The sequence below is a fragment of the Aedes aegypti genome, chromosome 1 (genome assembly GCF_002204515.2).
Source record: "Aedes aegypti strain LVP_AGWG chromosome 1, AaegL5.0 Primary Assembly, whole genome shotgun sequence".
Classification (NCBI taxonomy): Eukaryota; Metazoa; Arthropoda; class Insecta; order Diptera; family Culicidae; genus Aedes; species Aedes aegypti.
This window is the reverse complement of record NC_035107.1, coordinates 291,066,993-291,094,504: the sequence shown is the minus strand read 5'-3', so window position 1 is coordinate 291,094,504 and position 27,512 is coordinate 291,066,993. Positions and strand designations below refer to the sequence as shown.

General features: G+C 37.9%; 1 protein-coding gene across 1 annotated transcript in view; it reads right to left on the bottom strand.

Moving 5' to 3' along the window:
* LOC5577652 (protein artichoke) overlaps positions 1 to 27,512 on the bottom strand; it is a 95,988-nt gene that overhangs the window by 41,409 nt on the left and 27,067 nt on the right. The window contains exon 2 of the mRNA XM_001656600.2: positions 9,517 to 9,659. Within this exon, the coding sequence (XP_001656650.2) occupies positions 9,517 to 9,629 (113 nt within the window). The 5' untranslated portion in view covers positions 9,630 to 9,659. The remainder of the gene's footprint in view (positions 1 to 9,516; positions 9,660 to 27,512) is intronic.

The following is a 27,512-nucleotide window of genomic DNA, read 5'->3' as shown; positions in this document are numbered from 1 at the left end:
CATAAACCAAAAGCTCTTTATTTGAAACCTTCAAGTAGACATGTTGTCACGATGAGAGGGGTTCCAATAAATTGGTCAGATGAAGTTAAGTATCTAGGACTCATGCTAGATAAGAATTTAACTTTCAAAAATCACATTGAGGGCATTCAAGCCAAATGTAACAAATATGTAAAATGTCTCTATCCCCTTATTAATAGAAAATCAAAACTTTGTCTTAAGAACAAGCTTTTGATATTCAAACAAATTTTCAGGCCAGCCATGTTGTATGCTGTACCAATATGGACTAGCTGTTGTAATACCAGGAAGAAAGCTCTGCAGAGAATTCAAAATAAAATTTTGAAAATGATTCTGAGGCTTCCTCCCTGGTATAGTACCAATGAGTTACATAGGATATCCAATGTTGAAACATTGGAACAAATGTCAAATAAAATAACCAATAATTTCAGGCAAAAATCGTTACAATCTTCTATTGCCACGATTAATGCGTTATATGATTAGGTTAAGTTAGGTTAAGTATATTAAAAACTTTTTTTTTTCTCTTATAAGCAGGTGAAATCAACTCACCTGTAAAAAATCTGAACTGCTACGGCAAATGAAATGTAATATGTTGTTAACAAAATGTTAATAAAATCTTAGATTTGTTTTACCAAATTAGGATGATAGTGTTGTCTGATAACACAGAACACCTAGATATAAGAAATAATGAATGTAATGTTTGGAATGATACTAATGAAGAAATTAAAAAAAAAAAAAAAAAAAAAAAAAAAAAAAAAAAAAAAAAAAAAAAAAAAAAAAAAAAAACAATTATTTTTTGTCAGTATACTGGTACACCTATCTTGTTTCTAAAAGTGGTAAAAGGATCTTGGGAATGTTCATATGGCCAGAGTTATTGCGGTGGATCACTGGGTCAGGTCGGGAGTTCTGTGCTTCTGTGCCCCTGGAGGTAGGCAAATTTCAAGTCACAGATAATTTCCAGAATCGGCTATAATGTGGCCACTATATCAATGAGTTTTAAGAAAAACGTATCAGCGTAAACCTTCTGATAATCGATTAAATTGAATAATAGTGCCAACTGCATTCGATTGATTCTATAAATGACCATTTTCGGGTCCCCGGGATGCCTCAAATTTATGATAAAGTGCAAAATTTGTAGTTTAACATCTGTGTCAAGCTTAAAAAAAGCATGTTAGTGAACTATTATGTTCGATCTATACTTTAAGAAATTTGAAACGGTTTAGTACCTAACAAATCTAAAGCCGGTTCTTCAGGGCATCAAGTCCAAGTGGTCGCATCTGGTACACTCTAAACGGTGCAAAACTCTTAATTTATAATGTTGAGTATCAGATTTTAATGATTTATGCAAATTAAAATGATTGCCATTGGAAATAAATAAAGATAACTTGGCATGTCCCTAAAAATCACCTTTTTTTACCCGACTTGACCCAGTAATCCACCGCAATAACTGCGGCTGCATGAGTATTCCCAAGTTACTCTGGCCTCTTCTAGAAACTAGATATGTGACATTATTTGAATCCGTTAAGAACTCGCTGAGTGGTAAGGGTTTTAGTAATTTTGCTTTCACTCAGGCCTATACGGGTTAAAGGATTCAGTCTGGTGTGATTTCTGAAAGAATTACAGAAGGAAATAAAAAGGAATTTCCTGGTAGAATCTCTGAAAGTATTCTTTGAGGTGCCCCTAAATTATTGATTTTTTTATTATTCTCAGGTTTATTTCAAAGAATTTTCATAGACAATTTTAGAGAAACTTAATAAGCAAGAGTTCATAAGTGAATGCATGGCAGCATCACAAAAGAATTATATTATCAGGAGCAATTTGTAGAGAAATATCTTGAGGAATAGCTGAACATCTCTGAAGAAAAGAACAGGGTGAATTTTCCTAGGGATAATATATTGAAGTGGCTCCTGATATAATATAATTCTTAAAACGAATTTCCAGTAGTAATTCCTGATCGAGTTCAAAGGGGAAAAGTTTACAAACTTTCATAAAAAAAAATCGCGACGGTGTAAATTCAGATGAGTACGTTGAGGAATTCCTACAAATTTTCCAATAGTCTTTGCTAGAACTCCTGAAACAATGCTTGAAGCAATTTCTTATGTTTTGAAGAATATTTGTTTGTTTGTTGAAGAATCTAGAAAATAATATCTTGAGGAGTGTAAAGAGGAACCTCAGGAAAAATTCATGGAGATTATGTGGAGCTATCTCTTATAAAATTCTTTGACGAAATCTTCAGAGAATTCCAGGATTGATAAATTTCTATATAACTTGTCGAATTCATGACATGAACCTTTTGAGTTTTTGGCAGAATCCCCATTATTTTTTTTATCGCCACCCCTCCCTTGGATCCGCCCCTGAACTCCACTCACTTGCCCACCACTTTGATTATTATTTTATTCCGCGCGCCGACGAGAGTGAAACCACGACGCCTTACTAAAGAGAGTCATAACCTAGTTCTGAAAGTGCGCGACGCTTCAATGGACACGTAATTTTCTGCTTCGGCACTTGGCCGGCCACCCGTTCCAAAACATCACGCCGTTGGGAAAACACGTGAACGTGAAACAAAAAAAACGAATCAGACATGTTTTGCAATTATTCGGAGTACGTATGGGGCCTATTTGCATCTATTTTGGGCCTATTATTTTGGCCAAATCTATCTTTCTTTACGCAATTATGAAGTTCCAATCAACGGTTGCTTCTAGCGATCGAAAGGGGAGAGGGGGATGGGGGCATAATTGTCTGCGAGGTCTGTGAAAAGAAGTGAAAGAGATGGCGACCATGGCATGGGGGACGAGGAAATGCTTGTGTGCTCGGACCATATGGGGTACCGTTCTTCTAGTGTGGGGTGAAGGCTCCAGCTAATGATGCGGCGGTTGTTTCAAACTGATACTCCACGGCAATAGCTCAGAACTCGGGTGGAAGATGTCTGCCTCACCACACGGGGCCTCCGACGGATTGGGTGGTTTGTTTTGCTCGCGCGTATATGAATTTTAAATGAAAGGGGTCAGGAAATTCGGTTATCCGTAAAGTGGATTATAACAGTTTGAGCGCGATTGGGATTAATAGCGGCTGTTGTGTTACCTCTTCTTTTATTTTCGGCTGGACTTCGAACATTTTGGGGATATTACGTGAGTAAATTAAATTAGGAATCAATGAAAAGGAGCAGACAGATTATGACACAATCGATTTGTTCAAGTTTGATTTTGACACACCTATTTTTTTATGGTTTTTGGTAGATTTTCACTGAAAACTAATCATTTCCGAGTTCAGAACTTTTTCATTTCAGAGAGAGAAATAAAAATTCGTTTGAAGAACTTAATCATACAAAGCCTTATCCTAGTATTTTCCATTACCAACGATTTTTGTCAAAGAAATCGTTCTATTCATGGAAGCGCTTATTCGTCAATAAAGAAATCGTAATAGCTTAAAACTTAATCAAAAAGTAAAAAAGTGAATTCAACCAGGAAATAGAGGAAAACCTATGAGTTTATCTCCGAAGCTTGTAGCAGTAAATTTTGGATAGGCATGTTTAAACATCGTTTGGCTAAGAATTCAAAATAAATCATTCAAGGAATGGTTCTATGAGTCGAGCCATTTTACCCCATCAGTGCGTATTGGGCCATGTTCCCCTACAGTAATAAAGATAGGAGCATACCGATGTAACATTGGTGGCTGAATAAGAGTTAATTCAGCTGAAATGGGCTGTATAAATAGTATTTTAACTGAACACCGCTAGCGCATGACGGCTTACCATAGTAGCATGTCTAAAAGAACTTGAAACTATTGAGAACCAGAGCTAAAGGTCTAAAGCCCTGATAAAGGTGGATGGTTGTGATGACTATGACCGTGGACATCATGTAAACAACAAACGGACAATGCTGTATTGTGTCAGCACCGAGTAGGCAGCCACTCTAGCACGATGTAGGTAGTGCAACCCTGGTTAGGTGGCCTATCGAAGACTCTTCACCAACCAAGAAAGGCAAAAGTAGAGCAAACGGATTGATTTTACGCAATAGACCTGGCAACGAATAAAGGACAACGATTGGAAAGTTGGATCTTCGAACGTGAGAACTTTGAATGAACCCGCGCGTGTTGGGCTCCTGGCTCGTGAACTGCAGAATGTCGGCGTGAACGTGGCAGCTATCCAGGAAGTACGCTTGCCGAGAACCGGAGAACGCGAAATCCGAGCGGTGGATCCTATCGCCAACACTTTATTCAAGTACCACATCTACTACAGCGGTGGCGACAGAGCAGAACGTGGAGTTGGCTTCATAGTGATTGGGAAGCAGATGAAGGGAATTATTCGGTGGAAACCGGTAAGCGACCGAATCTGTGTGTAAAGAATGAAAGGCAAGTTCTTCAACTACAGCTTGATCAGCATATATGCGCCAACGAACGATAAGCCCGATGACATGAAGGATGAGTTCTATGAGAGCCTGGATGAGGCCTACGGAGAGTGCCCTAAACAAGACGTCAAGATAGTCATCGGCGACGCAAATGCGCAGATCGGGAAAGAATATTTCTTCCGACCCGTCATTGGAACGGAAAGCCTTCATTCCGTTACCAATGATAATGGCCTGCGGCTAGTAACCTTCGCTGCTGCTAGAAGGATGGCAAACAACAGTACCTACTACGAAATAATATCCGTGGCGTAAACATACCTGGCGACACCCGAGTGGCGATGCCTGCTCCCAAATAGACCACGTGCTGGTTGATGGGCGACATTTCTCAGATGTCATGAATGTCAGGACCTTGCAAGGCCTCAATATCGACTCGGATCATTATCTCGTAATAGCTAAAATTCGGGCGCGATTATCCAGCGTCACGAGTTCCACAACAAACAGAACGCTGCGCTTCAATATACAACGCTTGTCGACTGATGGGATAGCTGCACAGTACCGTCAACAATTAGACGAGCAGTTGGGAAGAATCAACGTTGCTGGAGACGTCGACAGTCTGTGGGACCCTATCTACGAAGCTGTGATAACAACGGCGCGGGAAGTGATTGGCACTGATCAACGACGAAGACGAAATGACTGGTTCGATGAAGAGTGACAGACATGAAGAATGTCGCCAGAATCCGAGAAGGGAATTTGCTGACCGATAAAACGGCGGTGGCTGCCAGGTGGAAGGAGCACTTTCAACAATAGTTGAACGGTTAAAATGGAAATGTAGCGAGAAACAGGATGAACATTGATGATGACGATCAAGCTGTGGACCCACCGACCATAGGAGAGGTTAAAAATGCTATCAGCGAGCTGAAGAACTGTAAGGCTGCTGGGAAGGACGAAATCCCGGTCGAACTTCTCAAGCACGAAAGTGAGCAGCTTTATCAGTCGATCCATCGAGTACTTCTGAAAGTATGAGAGGACGAAGAATTGCCCACCGACTGGCTGGATGGCCTCATACGCCCAATCTACAAGAAAGGGCACAGTCTGGAGTGTGCCAATTACAGTGGAATTACCCTTCTGAATTCGGCGTACAAAATTCTGTTGCGCATCCTGTTCAACAGACTGAGACCCCTCGAGGAGTCCTTCGTCTGCGAATATCAAGCTGGTTTTCGTGAGGGCCATTCCACAACGGACCAGATGTTTAGCTTGCGAATGATCCTACATAAATTTCGGGAGTATAACTTGCAGACTCATTATCTGTTTATTGATGTCAAGGCGGCGTACGACTCAGTGAAAATAAATGAGCTTTGGCAGATAATGTCTGAACATGGTTTTCCGGCGAAACTAATTAGGCTGATACGTGGTACGCTGGATGGTTCGAAATCAAGTGTTCGGATCGCACACGAGGTGTCAACCTCGTTCGTGCCGTTAGACAGGTTGAAGCAGGGAGACGCACTTTCGAATTTACTGTTCAACATTGCACTCGAGGGTGCTATTAGGAGATCTGGCGTGCTGAGAAATGTCAGTATTATGACAAGGTCGCACATGCTCCATGGCTTTGCGGACGATATAGACCTTATTGGAATCGATCGCAGGTCAGTGGAAGAGGCCTTCGTGCCTCTGAAGAGGGAGACAGCGAGGATGGGCCTGACCATTAATTCTACCAAAACCAAGTACATGGTTGCAGGTAGAGATAGAGTCAGGCTTGGTGGTGTAGGTGCTGAGGTAGTGTTTGATGAGAATGTGTTCGAAGTTGTTGATGAATTTGTTTACCTTGGAACGCTTGTGGCATGTGACAACGACGTTTCCCGCAAAGTGAAAAGACGTGTTGCGGCTGCGAATAGGGCCTTTTACGGACTACGTAACCAGCTTAGAAGTTTCGCCCAAGATCGATGAAGATGGAGCTCTACAATACGCCCAGCAATGGCGTGACGATACGCTGTAGCCATCAAGGTATCAAGGTAGGTAACTGAATAAGCTGTTATTCAGCTGCCAATGTTACTTGAGTTGTGATGGACAAATGCGAGGTGATCGAAAGGTAGAAGCATCATTTCGATGAACAACCTGAACTCTGCAATAATGGTTTCTTCAGTAAAAAGTTGCAAAATCAAAAGTGCTAAAAGTGCTTGGAACAAAGTTTTTGTATCGCATAAAGTTTTTATTATCGCATAAAAAGTTATCAAAAAAAACTGATTTTTCAGGACCACCTTTACTTATTTGTTTAAAAAAATCCTAACTCGTGAACCATAAGAGATATGAATTAAAGTTCTTCAGCAAAGTTGCTCTAAATTAATTATTCTAAAACATTGTAGAACATTGTATTGCTCAAAATGCATCAGCAAAAAATTCATATTATGATCTCCTAAACCACGTGGGCCACCCTAATTTCACATTACTTAAAAAAAATTCTGAAAAAAATGGAGAAACTATCCCGAAGACATCATACAGTTAACCCTCCATGAGCCGATGTTCCATTACTCGATATCGACTCATCGAGCCATACTAAAAACAAAACAATCATGGTTACTATGATGGTCCCTTCAGACAGTTGTCAAATAAAAAGCTGTTCCATGACTCGATATTTCCATGAGTCGATGGTCCCTTCAATATCGACTCATGAAGGTTTGACTGTACATCTAAAACTGACGGTTTAGAAGCAAACATTTCTGTCTTCCTAGATATGGCTTTAAACAAATGTTACTTGAGTTGTGATGGACGAATGCGAGGTGATCGGAAGTTAGAAGCAGCATTTCGATGAACAACCATAAGAGATAGAACAGTGGTTTCTCCAACAAAAAGTTGCGAAATCAAAAGTGCTGAAAGTGCTTGGAACAGAGTTTTTGTAAGGAACTATCGCATAAAAAGTTATCGAGAAAAAAAATTTCAGGACAACTTTAACTTATTTGTTTAACTCGCGAACCATTAGGGATATATATTTGGGATCTTCAGCAAAATTGCTCCAAATTGGTTGTTCTAAAACATTGTATTGCATCAGCAAAAATGTTTATATTCTGATCTCCAAACCACGTGGACCACCCTAATTTCACATTTCTTAAAAAAAATGTCTGAAAAATATGAGAAACTATCCCGAAGACATATATCTGAAACTGACGGTTTAAACGCAAACATTTTTGTCTTCCTTAATATGGCTTTGGGATCAATATACAATGGAGGAAATGGGTGACAATAAAGCTGGTAATATTTAGAATATTTAGCGTCTAATCACTTTCAAGATGCAAGAAAGCATCCAATATTGGCGAATGTTGGATGCAAGATCATGAAATGTTTCAGTTTCGTTCAAGATTGCAAGCATTTCTGAATGCAATGAGGCAGTTTACATGTTTTATCGTGAAATGTTCAGTTCTAGCTCATTTACATGACAATCATAAAAGTTTACGTGCCTTGTAAAATTAGGAATTTGTTGCTGTGTAGCTTTCAATATGTATGTTGTTAGCATGTTGAATATAGTAAATTGAATTTACGTAAAAAAAAGACTTCGTAAAGAGTGATTTTAGTGTATATCTGAAATTCAAATTAATCTTTGATGTATTCAAACTATGAATATCTCCAGTAAGCAACCATATATAGACTGAAAAGAGCAAGGTGAACTGACCCACGCTTCATTGTCATCACTGTCAATTACTCACACTTTCCACTAACCAAGTTCAAGCGCAGAGAATGTAAATACTTCCATCGAACGGATGATGAAAACAAAAAAAAGTAATATTATAATACCCAGCTTGACCATCCTACATTGTTTCAATGTTTCGCTCGCATTTGGCTGTTAAATGCCCTAATACAGCGCAGCGCGCAGCTACCGTTGCCTCAGGGTTCGTTCAATTTGCTCTCGCCGCTCCAAAAACCTCCCATTCAAATTTCAAGGGCATCGATGTCCAAAAAACTGGCACGTTAATTGATGCATAACAACCTGACTAAGAAATAACCATACGTTTGCATGTGGCGACGGTTAGTACCTACTCAAAATCTCATGTACGGGGAGTTAGTTATTGGAATGACGCGGTGCTTCATTTATCGTTATTACCAAAAAGAATTAGTCATTAGTTCAAAGATCCAATTTCCTATTTCTTTCTTATCATCCTTACCATAAACATAGTATTCTGTGAAGTTTTTGGCTTTCTAGGTGGCGAGTTGAAAGTGGCACAAGGACAATGTAGGTTTCTACGGAAATTACTATGAAGAAGTTTTGAAAAATGTTCCAAACACGTTAGTACTGTAATGTAAGTACAAAATTCATCCCATAGTGAAAACTCATTCTTCAAACCTTAATGAAGGATGTTGCTGAAGAAACAAATTCCTTTTGAGCTAATTTTGTTTTAGATTTTTGTAGACGTTTGCAGGATTATAATCCCATAATGATGCTGAATAATAGAAAACAAATTCATGAACATTTCTTCTGCTATACATCGAATTGAATTTCTCTCTTCAGCAAATGTCTTCATGCTGGTTTGTAGAACGAGTTTTCACTATGGGATGATAAGTTGTTACTCACATTCCAGTATTAACGTGTATGGAAGATTACTCCATAGTAATTTTCATATAAACTTACATCTTCTTTGGGCCACCGTTAAATCACCACCTAGAAAGCTGAACTTTTCACAGAACACTATTCTATGGTAAGGATGGTGAAGAAGATATGCGAGATTTTTTTTTTCAATTTTAGAACTGCCCTAGTGCTCATTGAACACTAAGCTGAGAAGCACCTTCTTTCCCAGTGAGGACGTAATGCCAAAAAAGAGGGTGACGTGATTCAGTTATTGATTAAAGAGAAAGCAAACAAAGAAAATCTCTCAATGCTAGATAGGCGGCATCCACAAATTACGTAACGCTCAAGGGGGAGGGGGGAGTAGGCTCAAGCGTTATGGCTCATATGAAAAATTAAAAATTTTCATATAAAAAGCGTTACGAAGGGGGGGAGGGGGTCAAAAATTTCCAATTTAGCGTTACGTAATAAATGGATGCTGCCATAGGTCGTTTGGAAATGCGAATGACTATATGAATAAACTGGCATTTTATGTGTTTATGGCTATTTTTTTAAATATCGACGATAAATAAAGCACCGTGTATGGAATTAGCAGTTAGAAGTACTCACCGGCAGGGAAGTTTGATCGCAGCGTCCAACTCCGGACAGGGTCGCCAAGCGTGCACGTAGGTACCTATGGCAGCGGCCGTTGCCAGGAACAGAAGTATCCATCTAGTGGGCATTGCGGTGATGACGAAGCAGACGCGATGCACCTATTTTTTCGGTGAAAATAAAAACCATTAGATGTCAGCCAGTCAGTTAAAACCTACGCCTCCAGCACAGATAAGCAGACGTAACACTAACGAGTTGTCCATCGACCACACAATTATCGATCACTTCAAATTTGTTATGTCGTATGCTCACTAGATGATGACGGTGTGAGGCGAGTGATGGATTTCAAGCAAAAATTTTTCCCAGTGTTGCGTATGTTTATCTGTGCCTCCGGTCTCCATCCGTAGCGAATGGAACCGAACGAAGCGGGAATCATCATGCCAGCCAGCCGTGGATTGCTACAAAGTGAGAGTCATCGATCATCGACCGGCGATCAATGGCGCGCGACTAATTAGAGTAATCCACCGAAAAACTATAAAACTTTTTCTAGCGCTTGCGGAACTCGAGCGCGCGCGCGCTCTTGGAGATGCCCAATACCCTACATATTGCCTACTTCGGTCCGGACGAACGGTGGAAAAGCCGCGCTCAAATTGTGGTGGAAAATGCAATTTCGAAGCCAATTTGGAAACCTACGTTTAAAGTAGCCCTATACTGCGCGTAAAGTTATGATTGTCCTATATGGAAAAATGTAGGTTTTGAGAAAATAACGCTCAAAGTTTAAAATTTGTTTTCTCACACAAATGTTCAGAAATCTCTAGTAAATTTATATTTTCCACAAAACTTTAAAAAAAGTGCTTACTACGATGATTGCGATAAAAAAAGGTCTTGCTTCAAAATTCCATATGGGACTGTTTTGCTTTCATGGGCAGTATTGCCCACCGAGTGCAATGACGAAGAGATTCGCGCCAATAATTGTCGATAGCACACTCTTTTCACCGCAAATGCCCCGACGTTCGTATTTAGGCTGTTGCTATTGTTTCTTCCTCATACTCGCGAGAGCGTGTAAAAGATGTTTTGAAGAAGGAATCTTTTTATTTTTGGTTTTCCGCTTCGTTTCGCACTTCCCGCAATTACCATCCAATTGGTCAAATCACACACACAGAGCATAAGCATGTAGGTAGGTAGGGCAATGCGGTTCTAAATGCACTCCTGGAGTACAACATCCCAGTTAACATTGTATGTATTTAATATTACCTTTTTGCAATTCGGTTACATATAGACCTACTTTTTGCAAGGGAATGACCAACATAATGACCTACTTTTCCCACCGATACAAGCAATGTTGAAAAGTGTTACTTTTCAGCACCAATAACAGTACCGAAAAGTAGCACTTTTCAGTACTGTTTTGAAATTTATCAATTCGACGTCGGATTACCTACATAACTAATTTATTGCATTTCTTCATTTGACGACCTGAATTTAGACGGATTTGGATCGTAGAATTAGAAGCTACCCGCATAGAAAAACACAATTTGTCAAACATTTCAAACAGTAAAGTTCTTCTAACCGAAGTGGTTAATGTATCATGAACAGTTGCTTTTACGTTGAACAATAAAAGAGTTTTAGGTTTCAACTATAAATAATTGTATGTCTAATGTATATCAAATTATCATAATAAATCATATTGTACAGACATGGTTGAACGGTATGAGAATGGAAACTAAGGAGAAATAGTTGAAATGTAACTTTACATTTCGTTCAATGGTTCGTAATAATATTTCGCAACACACTTTCACATATGCATTTCACTATACATTACTTATAACTAACAGTTTGGCAAATTGTTATTTTCTGAACACGTTTCAAAATAACACAACAGCTTTGTAACTTTTAAACTGGCGTTTAATCCTACTTCACACACATAGTGAACCGCAGAATTGAATTTACTCAAATGTAAATAGATTTTTCAACGAGATTTGTGAAAATGTGTTATTTGAAACTCATAAGTTTCCATAAGTTCCAAAAGTTCAGTTGAACTAGCCGTTATGTAGAATTTTTTAAGCGTGCCTGCTGTTGTATTTACCTTTCAGTGAAAAAATGAATGAAAAAAATGTTCCAATATTAAGAGTGCTCTAGAGTGCCAAATACGTTGCTCCGCGCCATCAGTTCCTGTCTAAATCCTGTTACAGCTCACAACAATTCAGTTTTTAATTATCGCTTCGGTATCATGTGCCCACGGAGACGAAAAAATCGTCTTTCCCCGGCAATCGAATCGCGGATGTGTGGTAAATTTCCGATTGGAGAATTCCTTATTCATTTGGAATTATATGTGCAGAATCATCGATAGAAGGAGAGTGGAAATGACACGAGTAGAGTCGAATGGCCACCTCCCACGGCAGCAACCTTAGCGACCTCGTAATTGGTAAGTTTTTGTATATATGTAATGTTTTTTTTTACATCTCTTTTTTTTCTCCGGTAGAACATGATTTCTTTTGATGACGTGCACGAAGATGAGGCAGCCACCAGGAGCTTCCATTGGCCCGCAGGGAAAAGATTTTTGGTGATGCAAGTTGGATGGATCATCGAAAAGAAGTGTTTTACATGACAGAACGATGAACAGCAATCACCTAACAATCACTTCGTACATTCGTGAAATAAACCAGTTAAAAAAGGCAATTCCAACATTACTTTTGTTTATTCATTTTTATCAAGAAACATCAAAACAGGAGGTACATGCAGTAAAATCTTATGGTATAAACACATACACACATTATAATATACGGTTAAAAAACAATAACGCACAGTAAATCAATCATTATACATACATTATTCGTTTCAAGGTTACAGTTTAACAATTCTGCAACTGTTTGGGTTACAGTGAATTGTGCAGAAAATGGATGGTAAACTGGTCATTTGGCAAATTGTTTTCGAAAAAAAATGTTCGAAAAAATCAGCGTTTTTAAATGGTTACATAACTTAACCGCCTATTCCCCATATTGTTATTTTCCGGATAACTGTTCACCAAACTGTTAAAACCGTTACCGGTAGGGTTGATATATTGTTTATTTGGATGTTTAAGGGAATTATTCAAACGTGGTTGCAAATGGTTAAGAATGGTATGGGGAACAGTATGAATATGGTTTATAATTATGCGGGGAGTTGACCGTGAAGGATTCTGAGTCTTGCGGACGTATAGGTGGCAGTAGAATTTGTGAGCTCATTATCAAAATAGACGGAAGCGTTAAGGGGCGGTACGTGTATAAAGGGTGTCCACGATGAAATTGCCACTTTTTAACCGTTGGGTAGAATTTAATGAAAATTTGGGTGGATTTAGTTCATAGTACATTGTTTACATCCTGCAAGTTTTAAAGTCCTGTGATCAAAACTCGCGTAAATGGAGTCGAAAGAACAGCTCGTGCGTGATAAAATCTTGCGCATTCATCACGAAAACAAGGATCTCTCGCATCGTTCCATCGCTAAAATGTTGGGAATCGCGAATTCCACGATGTCGCGAGTGATTAAGCGGTTCGAGGAACGATTGACCACCGATCGGAAGCCCAGAAGTGAAGGAAAAAGTATTCCGTACAACACCAAAAATCACAACCGCGTAGTTGGGGCCTTCAACCGAAACCCGAACGCTTCCATTCGGGATGCGGCTAAGAACCTGCACCTAAGCCGAAGTTTTGTCCATAAGGCCAAAACTAAGGCTGGGCTTCGAACGTTCAAGGTACAAAAGGCCCTTAATCGCGACGAGAAGCAGAACAAGTCCGCCAATACCCGTGCCAGGAAGTTGTACCTCAACATGCTGCAGTTGAATGCTGCATCATGGACGACGAAACATATGTGAAGGCCGACTTCAAACAGATCCCCGGCAACCTGTTTTTCATGGCCAAGGACAAGTTCAGCGTTCCGGAGCATGTCCACACTCAGAAGATGTCCAAATTTGCGAAGAAACTCCTGGTTTGGAAAGCCATTTGCACGTGCGGGAAGCGGAGTGCACCTTTCGTGACCCAGGGCACGATGAACGGACAGGTGTACATGAAAGAGCGCCTCCAGAAGCGGCTGCTTCCTCTCCTGAAGGCCCACAACGTCCCAACAATCTTCTGGCCGGATTTGGCCTCATGCCACTACTCCAAGGACGTGCTGAAAGTATTGAAGACAGTCGAGGAACTGAAGAAAGTATGGGTTTACATGCAAAAAACGGTTGATTCACAGGTTGTGCAGAATCTTATGGCCGGGGTTAAGGCCAAGGTGCAGGCATCTGCGTATGGACTGTAAATAAAATGCGAGTAAAATGGTAAAATGAAGTTTAATAGTTATTTATCAATCCCTGAAAATTTGATGGCAATCGGATGAAAACTCGAATTTTGCGAATCAATTTTGTGTGTGGAAATTTCATCGTGGACACCCTTTACTTATGTGTATGCAATTTAGTACATGAATAACTTGCAATATGGTAGAAAATTACTAGCGGCATCTTACCTCGTCTGTTTATGAAAGAAGTATCAGCAATAAAAGTGTGAAAATTTGTGACAGTCATTCCACACCCTACCTAACTGAGGAATACTGAATATCTTGTAATATCTCCAGAAACAATCCAATATTGTATGCAACTCGTTGCAAAACTCGATTTTTTCAGCAATCGGCTTGTTGCATAAATAACTATTGCAATTTCTCATCGTAATAGGCTGTTTTTCATCACACCAATCTGTCATGGAACGGACTACTTTCCTGCACTTAATTACGTATTGCTGTTAGAGTAATTACGCAACTGACATAAGTTGCGTAGTGACTATAACGCAACGCTTTTTCATTAAGTAACTATTTTTAGTTGCGTAATAAATCATTACACTAAAATTTTCAGAAATTCTAAAATAGTGGTGAATGTATCCCAGTTGGACTTTTGATACCCTCAAGTGGTCTTCTTCGAAATGATGATTTTACAGGACTGTACACTTGAGGCTTGCCGTGCTGGATAACTACTAGAGTACTGTAAAAATCGAAGTCTGCAACAAATTGCGAACTACTTTTTTTGTTACAATTTAATAAAAAAGCATCCCTGTTGCGTTATGCAAAAGCGTTGAGTAATAGTCATTATGTAACAGCTGCGTTATAACTATTACGACATGACATAATTCAGTGCAGGAAAATAGATCGTTTCATGACAGATTGGCATGATGAAAAACAGACTATGACAATGAGAAATTGCATGAAGAGTTATACGCAACACGTTGCAGAACTCAATTTTTAGAACATTCGTCGTAATTATCTGACTCGGTAAGCCTCGTGCTATAAAAATTATCATTCTTTCTACGTAAATTAGTATTAAAGTACTCTTTTGGTAGGAAAAAAATTGAAATTACTCTATCGGTGATGCTACCAGGATGCAACTCAGATCTCTTTCGGTGCTACACACGCTGCTGCAAGATAGCACCTTAAATTAAAAGAAACGTGCATGAGTTATTATTTTGCACCTCGGCAGTGCTGATTCGCAATGTGCGATGGGCTGCGTGGTATCAAGTTGTCTCATTTTTACTCTTTGTGTTTCGTACACGCGTCAAAAATCCACTTGAATTCATTTCAGTGATACATAAATGTCAAAACTTTTAAACACGATGAACATAATTTATTACCACCTTATGTTTCTGAATTTACCAATTATATTAAGATCCACTACTTTAAGTTTTTGCAGAGCACTTATGAAGCTTCTCTGCCTTAAACGCATACCTTGCTGAAATTTTCCTAGAGTGAATTTTTGTGCTGGCACGAAATAGTCTCGCTTTGTCTCGCGCAAAAAACAAATTGTCTCGTGCACATTGCCACTCCGAAATTAGTTGTGCGTTTCCCACTCTTTGCGAATATAATGGGAGACGCATAACTAATTTCGGAGTGGCACGCATGTTTTTGCATAGCACTCAGTTTTCAGACATTCTCTGTGCCACCAGCCAAAACTAATGGCGGTAAAAATAAATATTTTAGGGGGTTAACTTAAACGCTCGCACCGTAAATTTTCAACAGATCAGAAATGCTAAATTTATAACAAACACAGATATCCAAAGAAGCTTTTATATATTCTTACACTGCACCATCTTGATCTCATAAATGCGGAACATTAGTTTGTCTCAAGCACCAAAATACCACAATTTATTCAATTTAGGGTTGCTGAATCCATTGCCATTGCTGAAAATGCATAGTTTGGCATTTAAGCCAACTTGCTCGCAAGTTTTTTCTGTGCGATTTATGCGCTTAATTTGCTACAAAGTTCAAATTTTATGTGTTAATGAATACTTATAATATTTATAACACTAATAATACTTTAGATTCTCAAAAGTTTTTTTTTTTTGAAAAGTATTGTGTTCAGCCATTTAACAGAAACGACGAATTTTGTATGGAGACTGCGAGTATCACATGTGATTCTGTTAAATCAACAACTACTTCAAACAGAACATCACAATAAGTTCAAAGTTATGCTTTAAATCAATGAATAAAACCAGTGTTTTGAACAATTTTGCGACCCGTAGTTCAACATTTGTTACATGCTTTAACATTTTTCTGAGTGGCAATCCCAAATTAACAATTTACAGTTCCACATTTTTGTGCGATTCTAGTCGTTTTTTAAACATGAAATAAAATGACCCACGTTTCAGTCAACCATCTTTAGCTTATTGTGAGTTCGATTAAAGCTGAAGGAAAAACAACGATAGCTTCCTTAGATATTCGATATTTTTGGAAGCAAACTTGCAGTGGATAGAATCGAATTCCAGGGGGAACTAGCAGATTGTATATGTTTCTATATCCTATTAGACGGATTTCACGCCAACTCGACACGCGATTGGCAGCACCCCTTCAGAATTCAATGAAACTTTCTGGATGTCAAAAGTATGTGAAACTAAGATACTTTGCATATTTTGTTTTTTCAAAATCGATCTAGACTAACATTTGGAAAGGGTCAAAGTTTTTTTTTTACTTTTTCTATAAACCCGTATAACTCAAAAACGGTAAGACTCACAAAAAAGTGTTGTATGGGGGACTGTCGTGAAATTTCCTGACGTTTTAGAAAAAAAATTGAAAAAAAAAAAAAAACATGTTCAACACTGAAAAAAATGATTCAAAACTTTAAAGTCGATTTAAAAAACAGCCACTTCAGATTTTGATCATCCTTAAGCAAAAAGTTTCGTAATTGAATTTACTATTAGTCGTCCATACATTGCAAATTGGGCATATTTTAGAGAAAAAAGTTTTTCTAACATCGATTTTTTAAGTCCAAAATTAATCTTTTATTTTATGTTTATTTCGCTTTAAATAGTCTAGTATGATCATATTTTCAAGTGATAAATGAGTTTTAATCACAAAATAGATCATATTTGTTTTATTGGGAGTAGTTAAAAGAAATAAAACGGAATCATACAGAGTTTTTTTTTTTAATCAAATTCAATTGTCTCGCACCAAACCGCTTATGAGAAAATCAACTCCGTCTAACAATGCGATGGGTTTTTATGGTTAGAAAGATATCACAATAATATTTAATTTCTTATTTGGTCAAAGCCAAACTTAACAGGTGTCTGGAAAGGGTCAATATTATGCTTATGAAAAAAGTCGTGGTTTGTTTTTATTTTTATTATTGCTATATATCCTAAAACGTAAAAGAGAGTTTTTATATCTAGAATTGGTGTATCGTTGCTTGGAAATTATTCCAGTGATATCCTTGAGCAGCGTTATAATTTTCAAAAAAGTCGCTAATTACCAGTATTTAACCTTGTTTTAAGGACTCTTTTTTGTTCCGTAGAAAAGTAGACTGTTATTTGCAAATAAAATCATGAGTTATGAGCTTATCAACTTTTTTTAGCTAGATAACAATACAAACATATTCATTATTTCTTATTCATCTGGCGTTTAACGCAGGCACGTTTAGTAAGTTTTTTTTTTCACAAAACTTTTTCTAGAAGAGAATTTAATGGGGTATGGATAAGGTTGTTACTTTTCAATGTTTGCAATACTGTTGTGATACCTTTCAAACCATAAAAATCCGTCGGATTGTTAGACGGAGTTGATTTTCTCATAGGCAGAGACAAAGTCCATTGATTGCCTGCATTTAAAAAAAAACATAATCACTGTATAATTCCGTTTTTTAACTATTCTCAATAAAAATACAATCTATTTTCTGATTCAAACTCATTTATCACTTGAAAACACAATCATATTTGACGGTTTAAAACAAAATCTTTGAAAAAACTTTTTGCTTAAGGATGATCAAAATCTGAAGAGGCCGTTATTTTTTAAATCGACTTTAAAGTTTTGAATATTTTTTTTTCAGTGTAGAGAATGTGTTTTTATTTTTTCAATATTTTTCTCTAAAACGTCAGGAAATTTCACGACAGTCCCCCATACAATACTTTTTTGTAGGTCTTATCGTTTTCGAGTTATACGGATTTATAAAAATAAGTATAAAAAAACTTTGGGACTTAAAAAATTCGATGTAAGAAAAACTTTTTTCCCTAAAATATGCCCAATTTGCAATGTATGGACGACTTTTAGTAAATTTAATTACGAAACTTTATGCTTAAGGATGATCAAAATTTGTAATGGCCGTTATTTTTTTAAATCGACTTTAAAGTTTTGAATATTTTTTTTTCAGTGTAGAAAATGTGTTTTTATTTTTTCAATATTTTTCTCTAAAATGTCAGGAAATTTCACGACAGTCCCCCATACAACACTTTTTTGTAGGTCTTATCGTTTTCGAGTTATACGGATTTATAAAAAAAGTAAAAAAAAACTTTGACCCTTTCCAAACCGCTACGGCTATCTATGCCTTTTTGGTTATTTTGTAATTGTTGTACGCTAATTCAATCCGCTCAACTCATTCAATAAACTCAACATGAGGTGTATTGATAAGGGAAAAGAAGATCTGCTGGAGTTGTTGAGATTTGATCTAGATACTTGTAAACTTCTGGGTAGTGTTTAAGATTCTCCGTTTGGATAGAATTCAATAACTAATCGCTGAGAAGTCCAATTGAAAAAGGTCTTCGACAAAGCTGTAGTTGATAAATGGAGAAAGTTGTAGCTGATAACGTATCAAGCCCTAAGGGTACATGGAAAAAAACTTTAACCGATTGAACAAAGAACTCGCTTTTCACATAGTGATTCCCACAACAACTTAAACGGGCTTGTGCAATTTCAGTTGTCATCTACATGAGTTAAAATTTCGAGAGAGTACTAAGAATTCGATCTAGAATCGTGCTAGTTGTAGCCGATAAATAAATCTAATAATATAAATGTAGTACTAAGACTCAACGGCACATGGAATAAACACTATAACCAATTGATTAATCTACTTGCCTTTCCCATAGTATTTCCCAAACAAGCTTTGAAGGGTTTGTACAGTTCCAGTTTTCATCGTAATGAGTTTAAATTTTTAGAGGGCATCTAGAAATCGATCTAGAATCGATTGAACGTTGTGGAGAAAAAATAACATTCTGATTCGGATTCATCAATTTAATTATTCTATTGCATCAAGACAAATATCGAAGAATTTAAAACATCAGAGCACCTTTTGGCATTAAAAATTGATTAAAAATAAAAAAAAACATTTTACGTCAAGTGAGATGTTTATAAAAAAAAGACATTTGATTCAGCCGGCTTGCTCCCCATTACCCCGAATGCCACTACCCCGAATGGGTCATGAACCCGAAGCATTCAAACGTAAGAATAACGTATGTCGTGTGAAAACCATGAAGAAAGTCTCCGACAGGAATGCCCCGACGAGGATATAGTTTAGTTAATAAATAATAATAATAAAAATAATGAAGAAAGTATAGGTACACACTTAAAAAATATCACCGACTCCGGTATTTTTTTACCGAAATATAAACCGCTGAGTGCTCGGTAATGCTTTCGGTTTTGTTAATAATTACTGAACAGTCTGTAATTTCAATCGACACGCAGCTGTCAAAAAATTACAATATGTTCGTGAAATATTACCGAGCGAATTCTTAAATAAATTACCGAACGCATTGTTCGTAACAGCTGGTAGTCGGAATAAAATGATAAAAAATAAAAACAATGAATTTTATATTGATGTCAAATGTAAATCGATTTATTTCGTGTTTCCATTTTTTAATTGTTGGGTTTGAAATATTTAACTGCTGAGTGTGGGACATTGGACACCATCGACAACATCACCAACAACTCGAACGCGCTTCACTTATAAGAAAACAATACTGGCTCATTTGCAGCTCTTTACTGCTCACGAACAAAACCGGTACCAATAACTCCGTCATGGATGGTCATGCTCGTGAATGTGACGCTGCAATCCGGAAACGTAATTTGGCAGTCGAATACTAGAATGAAAACATTTTATTCCATATTAAGGTGAAGATGAATCGAAGCCAAACCTCAAATTTTCAAGAGCACGGATCTGAAGAACCAAACATCCGTTTAAGCTGAAAATTTAATCGATTGGTCACTGGCTGGTGGTGACCAATCGATTAAGTTTTTAGCTCAAACGGGTGTTCGGTTCTCCAGATCCGTGCTTTTGAAAATTTGAGGTTTGGCTTCGATTCATCTTCACCTTAAACATAAGCTTTTAATGGGAACCCTCAGGTTGTACTTACGGAAAAGTAGTACCAGACGTTCATCCTGCTCCTGTAATCGTATTGATAAGCACTTCGAATTTAATATGGCGGCCTCTGAAATTTCCAATTACCGTTTGTTCGGTAAAGCATTGTAGCACTATGAACTGACGTACGGTAAAAATTTACAGTCTACGGCAAATCTAAACTATTTACAGTTGTTCGGTACACAAAACGACGATTTCGGTAAAACTGGACAAATATTGTTTTGATATTTTTATTTTTTAAAGGTTGTTTGGTAAATCTGGTTTGTAATACCGAAACATCAGTAAAATATTTATTAACAGTACTTTTCCGGTAAATTAAATTACCGAACAACGAGAAAAAATCTAAGTGTGTATGCCCTGGAAACTCCAAAATTTCAAACTCTAAATAATCCTCAACCGTCATATTTGAATCTGCAATACTCAGCATGATCTTATTGTGCGATATGGCTGTTAAGGTTTCACAACAATATCATATATCTAATTGATTAAAATTCCACACCACAATACTCCACAATTATCAATTTTAAAACAATATGCTTTTGGGGTAATGGCGTTTGGAGTAGTATCCTATTCGGGGTAGTGTCATAGAGTCGATTCAACCTAAGAAAATATAGTCAACTCTCCATAATTCGATATTGAATTGAGTTAGGGAGGTATCAAGTAATAGAACACAGAACTGATCATAACTGCATATTTGTCACATTCGACATTTCTGACGATTTCGGGTTAATACCGTGGAACATCATCAAATCATCAATACTTTCGACTAACTTAATAAAATCTGTGAGATTGTTCTAGAAAGTTCGGAAGACGCAAAGAAATTTCAATCAAAATTCTTTCCCGACAATCCACCCAATACGTGAGATGAGCTGTACAAAACTTCAGATTCATATAAGCATTGTGGAGTTCTCGATAATTTTTTGAAATTTTGGGGCCATCCCATACTGACGAAAAATTCACACTTGGTACCCCGTTTACTCAGTGCCTACTTTTGTTGAATCTTACAAGTATGCAGTTATGGGCAGAGAACCTGTGCAAATGTGACCCAAGGGCCCATCGAAGTAGTCATGAAACCAACTTTTACTAAGGTTATCTAACTTGATATCAAGATACGGAATATCGAGTAAGGGAGAGTTGACTTTATTGTGAACTACAGTGTTACGTCACAAGTATCTTGTAAATCTTTGTTATTTCTCAGTTAAATACCATTGAGTTTAACTTCGCATTTTGAACCATCTTGCCCTACGTGGATTTATCCGATCCAAGTCTATATACGCAAACGCAGGGTGAGAAAATCTCCGACAACCCCCTTTAAGCCCTGACGGTTGACGTTGACTGGATTTGTTTTCTCACTGCATTCCAAGCGCGTCGTCTTTGCCACGGACATCGGAATTCCATTCAAGAATCAATCGAGCTTTCCGAGGCCTACTTAGCGTATGGCTGCACGGTCCAGCAACAATTACGAAATCACTTGTCCCCTCGTTGCCGTATTTGGTGGAAGATCATCAGCAGGGGAAATGTTTGATTATCAGATTTTTGAGCACATCGGCCTCGAATCGACCGCCATCGAGCATCTTCGTTGTCATTGATTTGCTAAACGTAGGAATACACAAATTCATACACCGTGCGAGAAGTGGTTTCACAATTTCACACGATCCTCTGCTTCTTCTTAGTTGCATTGGGTGGACAGAAGAAAAAATGTCCTCTACAAGTGCGCGTCCATCAATCAATTTATATGGCCATCCGCTACTCCAAGATGAATAAACCTGACTGTATCAGACGAGTCGCACCTCACAATCAAAGATTTCACAACTTTTTGGGTTCGCTTCTTGCTGTGTGGATATAGACACAGCTTCACCAAACATACAACAACTGTAGACACGGTGCACCCCAGACCATTATTATCAGAAGAAAAATTTCAATAAATCTGAGCTCTCCAGTCGTTTTCTATGACTAAGCTGCGCGTCTGAGAAAAATTGGAATTTGATTAACGCTATTATAATATCTCATAAATCTATTTAAAATTTGTACTTTTGATAGTTACGCCGCAAAAATGGTGTAACTCAAAATGTCATAGATCTTCTTATTCAGAACTTCGTCCAGATGTTATAAATAACTACCAAATTTGTATTGAATTCTGACGATATATTCCATCCATAATGGTAAATAAAAAACCGTTTGTATGAGCATTTTTTTCTAATAATAACGGGGTGGGGAGCACCGTGATAGATATACCTTCGCCGATGTATGTGAATCATCTTCATCCAAGTAGGCGAACGAGAGTCACGCAGCTCAATCCCTCGCCGCCACCGCACCGCATCCCTTCGATCGTTGCTAGTTTAGTTTGGCCTGCTGAGGTCCGAGATCAATGGAACTTATCGCCGACCGATCTCCAAGGGTGTGTGTTGGTTGATGCTGCGAGTTCAACAGGTCCTCTATGCTGGTTGCATAATAGCTGTCAGATATCGGGACCGGTTAGTACCTACTAGTGGACCACCGCAGCCCGTCGCGAGCCACTTCTGCTGATATCCGATAGGGCGACTTTCCCTTGTGTGTTGTGAAATACCCTATTATAACTGGGTAAACACATATTACGACGCTTATCGGTAATAATTTAAAACCTGTGAATGGAAGACGCACGCACATTGCAATGCGTGTCGTCATCGGATGACTTTGGGGAGTTATGTCATAATCTGGATTTAGGGTTTCCTGTCAAACTTTTTTTCTATGCGGTGTCAATTGGCATCAGAAAATCAAGATAGGAACATTATGTTCGAATTTCGTGGGCAATCGTAAGTCGAATTTTTGAGATTGCCTTCCACGCAAACGAATTGTGGAGGTTTTGGGATGGGAGACAGATGGGAACGTAACCGTGATTCTGTAGATAGAACCCCTAACAATTCTCATTCTTCGATTAATAATTGCTTGATTACACTGCGGAACAAGTTTTTGTCTCAAGTACCAAAATACTGCTATTTACTTAAAAAAGAATTGCAGAATCCATTCCCGTTATCAGAAATATCATAGCACGTCTAGTTTTTGAGATATTGACTGTTGAACATGCAACTTTTGACTATATCAACCAACTTGCATGCAAGTTTGTCAGCTTGTATTGTACCATATGAGAGAAACGAAAAATTTTGTATGGAGACTGCAAGCACATTAGTATAAATCAATTTGTTTTAAATTAAATCGTGCAAACAAATTATATATGGAACGGAAGTTAGAGTGCTATTTTGCATTCTTGGTGCATCAGATCACAAAAAAGATTGATAAATCATAGTTTAAATTTCATTTAAACATCAAACCAGCAGCTTAAAATTGAGACGTGCTGGAACATTTCTGAAAACGGTGATGCCAACTACAAACAGCAACTTCAATTCTGTTGGAGACACATAAATTGATCATTGAGACACCCAAAAATGTAATTTTTGTTGCGCTATGTTAACAATAATATCTCTTACCGAATAAATTTGATTATTGCTTATCAACAAACTAACTTTGTTCCTACTGCTGGAGTAGGAAGCCGTTCGAATTGTGTAAATAGGGTAACGACTGTTTATTTTGTTCTCAAACGCTAACAGTTGGCGCCAGCGGCAAAAATTACAGACAACAACCTTTCGAACATTCAGTTTCTCTTACCGGCCGCCGAGCGGCAACACTAATGTTTGTATTCCTCTCATTGATCGCGCTACGCTGGATTCTCAAATTTCTCAAACTTTCACCACAAGCGCATGGAAGAATGGTAGTCGGAGAACTGTCAAAACGTATGGAAAATAATGAAAATCGTAAATTTCTTGCAGTTAGGAAACTGGATCAAAAAAGTAGTGATTAGAAATCAAGTGTAAAGTGAATACATAACATTTTGTGTTTAGTTCATCTTCCGTGGTGCTTTCTTTGCTTCAGGATTTCGTTTTTACTACCACTGAAAAAGAGCCATCTATTGGCTTTTCAGTTTTGAATATCGCCCTATTCTAATTATGTAACCTATGCCAATAATGATGGGTACACCTAATAATTGTTCGGCCTATTCAACAATCGAAATGTACATCCTTCATGACATGTATGCTTCTGATTCTTGATTCTCATCTGAGCCATTGCAACAAATGATTGATGTAAAGTTCAAAACCGCAACTATGGCTAAATCATTCCATGTTGGTGTCAAAATTATTATAAGGTTACATTTCAGTAATGCAATAAAAATTTCGTAAAATTATTACACCAAATGACCATTGCAGATTAGGGGCTTTCTTAGCCTTGTTATAACTTCCGCGGCTACCAAGCAAAGTCATGCTGAAGGTGTCTTGGTTCGATTTCCGGTCGGTCCAAGATCTTTTCGTTATGAAAATTTCCTTGATATTTCTGGGCATAGAGTATCAACGTACCTACCACACAATTTACGAATTGGCAGCATTGAAAAACAAAGTTCTCAGTCAATAACTGTGGAGGTGCTCGTAAGAACGCTAAGTTCAGAAGCTGGCTCTGGCCCAGTAGGGAAGCTAGAAAAGCTTCTCCCAAAAACTGGAAAAGCTTCTCCCAGAAGAAGCTCGAAAAGCTGCCAGAACCTGAAAAAGGTTCTACGAGAAGTTAAAAAAGCTTCTCCAAGAAGCTATAAAAGCTTCTCCCTGACGAAGGAAAAGCTTCTCCCAGAAGCTGGATAAGTTTTTTCAAGAAGCAGGATAAGCTTCTCCAGGGAAGCTGGAATACTTTCGAGAAGTTGGAAAAGCTTCTCCCGAGAAGCTTGAAAAGCTTCTCCAGAGAACCTGAAAAAGCTTCTCCCGAGAAGCTGGAAAAGTTTCTCCCAAAAAGCTAAAAAAGCTTCTCCCAAGAAGCTGGAAAAGCTTCTCCTGAAAAGCTGGAAAAGCTTCTCTCAAAAAGCTGGAAAAGCTTCCCCCAGAAAGCTGGGATAGTTTCTCTCGAGCAGCTTGGAAAGTTTCTCCCGAGAAGCTGAAAAAGCTTCTACCGAGAAGCTGGAAAAGCTTTTGCCGAGAAGCTGGAAAAGCTTCTCCCAAAAGCTGGGAAAGCTTCACCCAGGAGTTGGAAAAGCTTCTTTCAGAAGTGGAAATGCTTCTCCCAGACGCTGGAAAAGCTTCTCCAAGACGCTGAAAAAGCTTCTCCCAGAAGCTGGAAAAGGTTCTCCCAGAAGCTGGAAAAGGTTCTCCCGATAAGCTGGAAAACCCCAGATAAGCTTCTCAAAAAAGATGAAAAAGCTTCTCCAAAAAACTGGAAAAGCTCCTCCCAAAAGCTGGATAAGCTTCTCGATATGGATCAATATGAATTGATTCTAGTAGAACTTACTAAAGCAAAAATATATTATTGGTAATATTTTTGATGGACCTACTGAAGAAATCATTGACGAAAAAGGAAAGAGCGAAAGGTTTTTTTTCTGCAGCAATTACTGGATAAAAGATCTACAATAAGGATGGTGTTCTGAATGAACCAGTAGAAAATATTTCAAATGAATTCTTTAAGAACCTCAAAGAAAAATTCACTAAAGATCTTGGCTTCAGGATTATTCTATGGAAATATTTTTTTAGAAGCTCTGTAAGGACAAACTTACTAAACAAATTTCAGATCGAGTTGCAGTTGAAATGTTTGTTAGAATTATTGATGAAATTCCGGTATACATTTTAGAACTGCTCTTGTATATATGCTTTGATGAGGAGAGTCTGCTTCTCAGCTTTGATCTCCTAGCTGAGTACCAGACTCTGTCCTAGCAGGAACGGAAGTGCTAATTGTAGAAGGTAAGCTTAAAAGGGATATTTAGAAGAAATTTACGAAAGTACAAATTTAGCAAGATAAGTTTTTGGAGAGCAGCATTGCAGAAATCCGAAAGTTCTGAAGCATACATTCCAGAAAAATCTAGATCAGCTTTCATTGTGATTGAATAAATATTTGCAGGAAAGGTTTGATTACAAAAATAATTCTTCAACGAAAAAAATATTATTGGTGATTTCGTTAACATAATTTAATTCGGATAAAATTTCGTAAAAATAACTTTGCTTTTCGTTAAATAATAACATATCTACGTTACTTAATTTTGTTCTAATAACCATAATAACGTGTAAATAGCAATAATAATAACAAACAACACAATCAAAATAAAATGTTGACGTTCGGTATCATGAAACAGAAACCTGACGAAAATTGGATAAAAAGAGGATTCTAAGGATGTTTTTTTTTTTCCTCGGAAAGTTCAATATCAAAACTCTGGAAAGAACCCTTCCCAGAATTCTAGAAGGAACTCTTCTCAGGATTCTGGGAAGAACGCTTCCCAGAATTCCGGAAGGAACCCTTCCCAGGGTTCTAGAAGGAATCCTTCCCAAGATTCTCGAAGAAATCCTTCCCAGGACTCTGGAAGGAACCCTTCCCAGAATTCTGGAAGGAACTTTTCTCAGGATTCTGGAAGGAACGCTTCCCAGAACAGTGAACGAACGTTATGCCAATGACCTTATGCCAAAAGGCTCTATGCCAAATGACCCAGACCCTGGACACATGACCAGACATTATATTTCACCTGTAACAACAATTCTGAAGTTTTCTGCAGAGTAATCCCTGACTATTCCAAGTTTTAGCTTTAGATGGCAACACTGCCATAAAAGTCTATTATACAAGAGCATATTTAGCTAGAGTGAGGCAGGTGGACCGAATCACCTTCTCGTCCCCAAAAAATTCGAAATCATTTGATTAGCTAACAAGATTTATATTACGCTTCAATTTTTCAAATATTTTTATTTATCTTCTTTGCCAGCTGAACTACTCATAATCTCAAAATGAATAAATCAAGTAACTCGTCGGATTATGTGGCAATAAATCAAGAATTTCTTAAAGAACACCACTAGATATTCATCCAGTAATTTTTCTTGCCACTTTTCCAATAATCTATATAAATAAAAATGGAATGGTTTTTGTATGTCACGAAATGGCTTACGAACGGGTCAACGGATTGGAATGATTCTACCTCCGTTTTGTTCGTCAAGGGTTCCGACGTGTTTGTGTGTATAAAAATCCCAGTAGAGTCACCGGGAAAGTTGAAAAAACGTGCTTGAACGGAACTGTCATTTCGTATGGGACGATCAATATCGTTTTTCAACAGCCTACTTGATGGCTAAACGAAGTTTGCCGGGACCACTAGTTCTTAATAAATACTCTAGAGATACATCCCTCATAGGATACTGAGCTGAGAAGCAGCCTCTGTCCAGTAAGAAGATGAAAGTTCCTGGTAGCCACAGTTGCCAAGCCCAGATCGCACGGAAGGCTTCTGATAAATTGTATAGTTACAGTGCCAGTTCGATTTTAGTAACAAGACCAACAACTTGATGTTGACCAAAATCAAACGGTTTATTTTAGTAGAGCTTTTATCAGCATTATAATGATCACGAATTTAATATTCCTATTT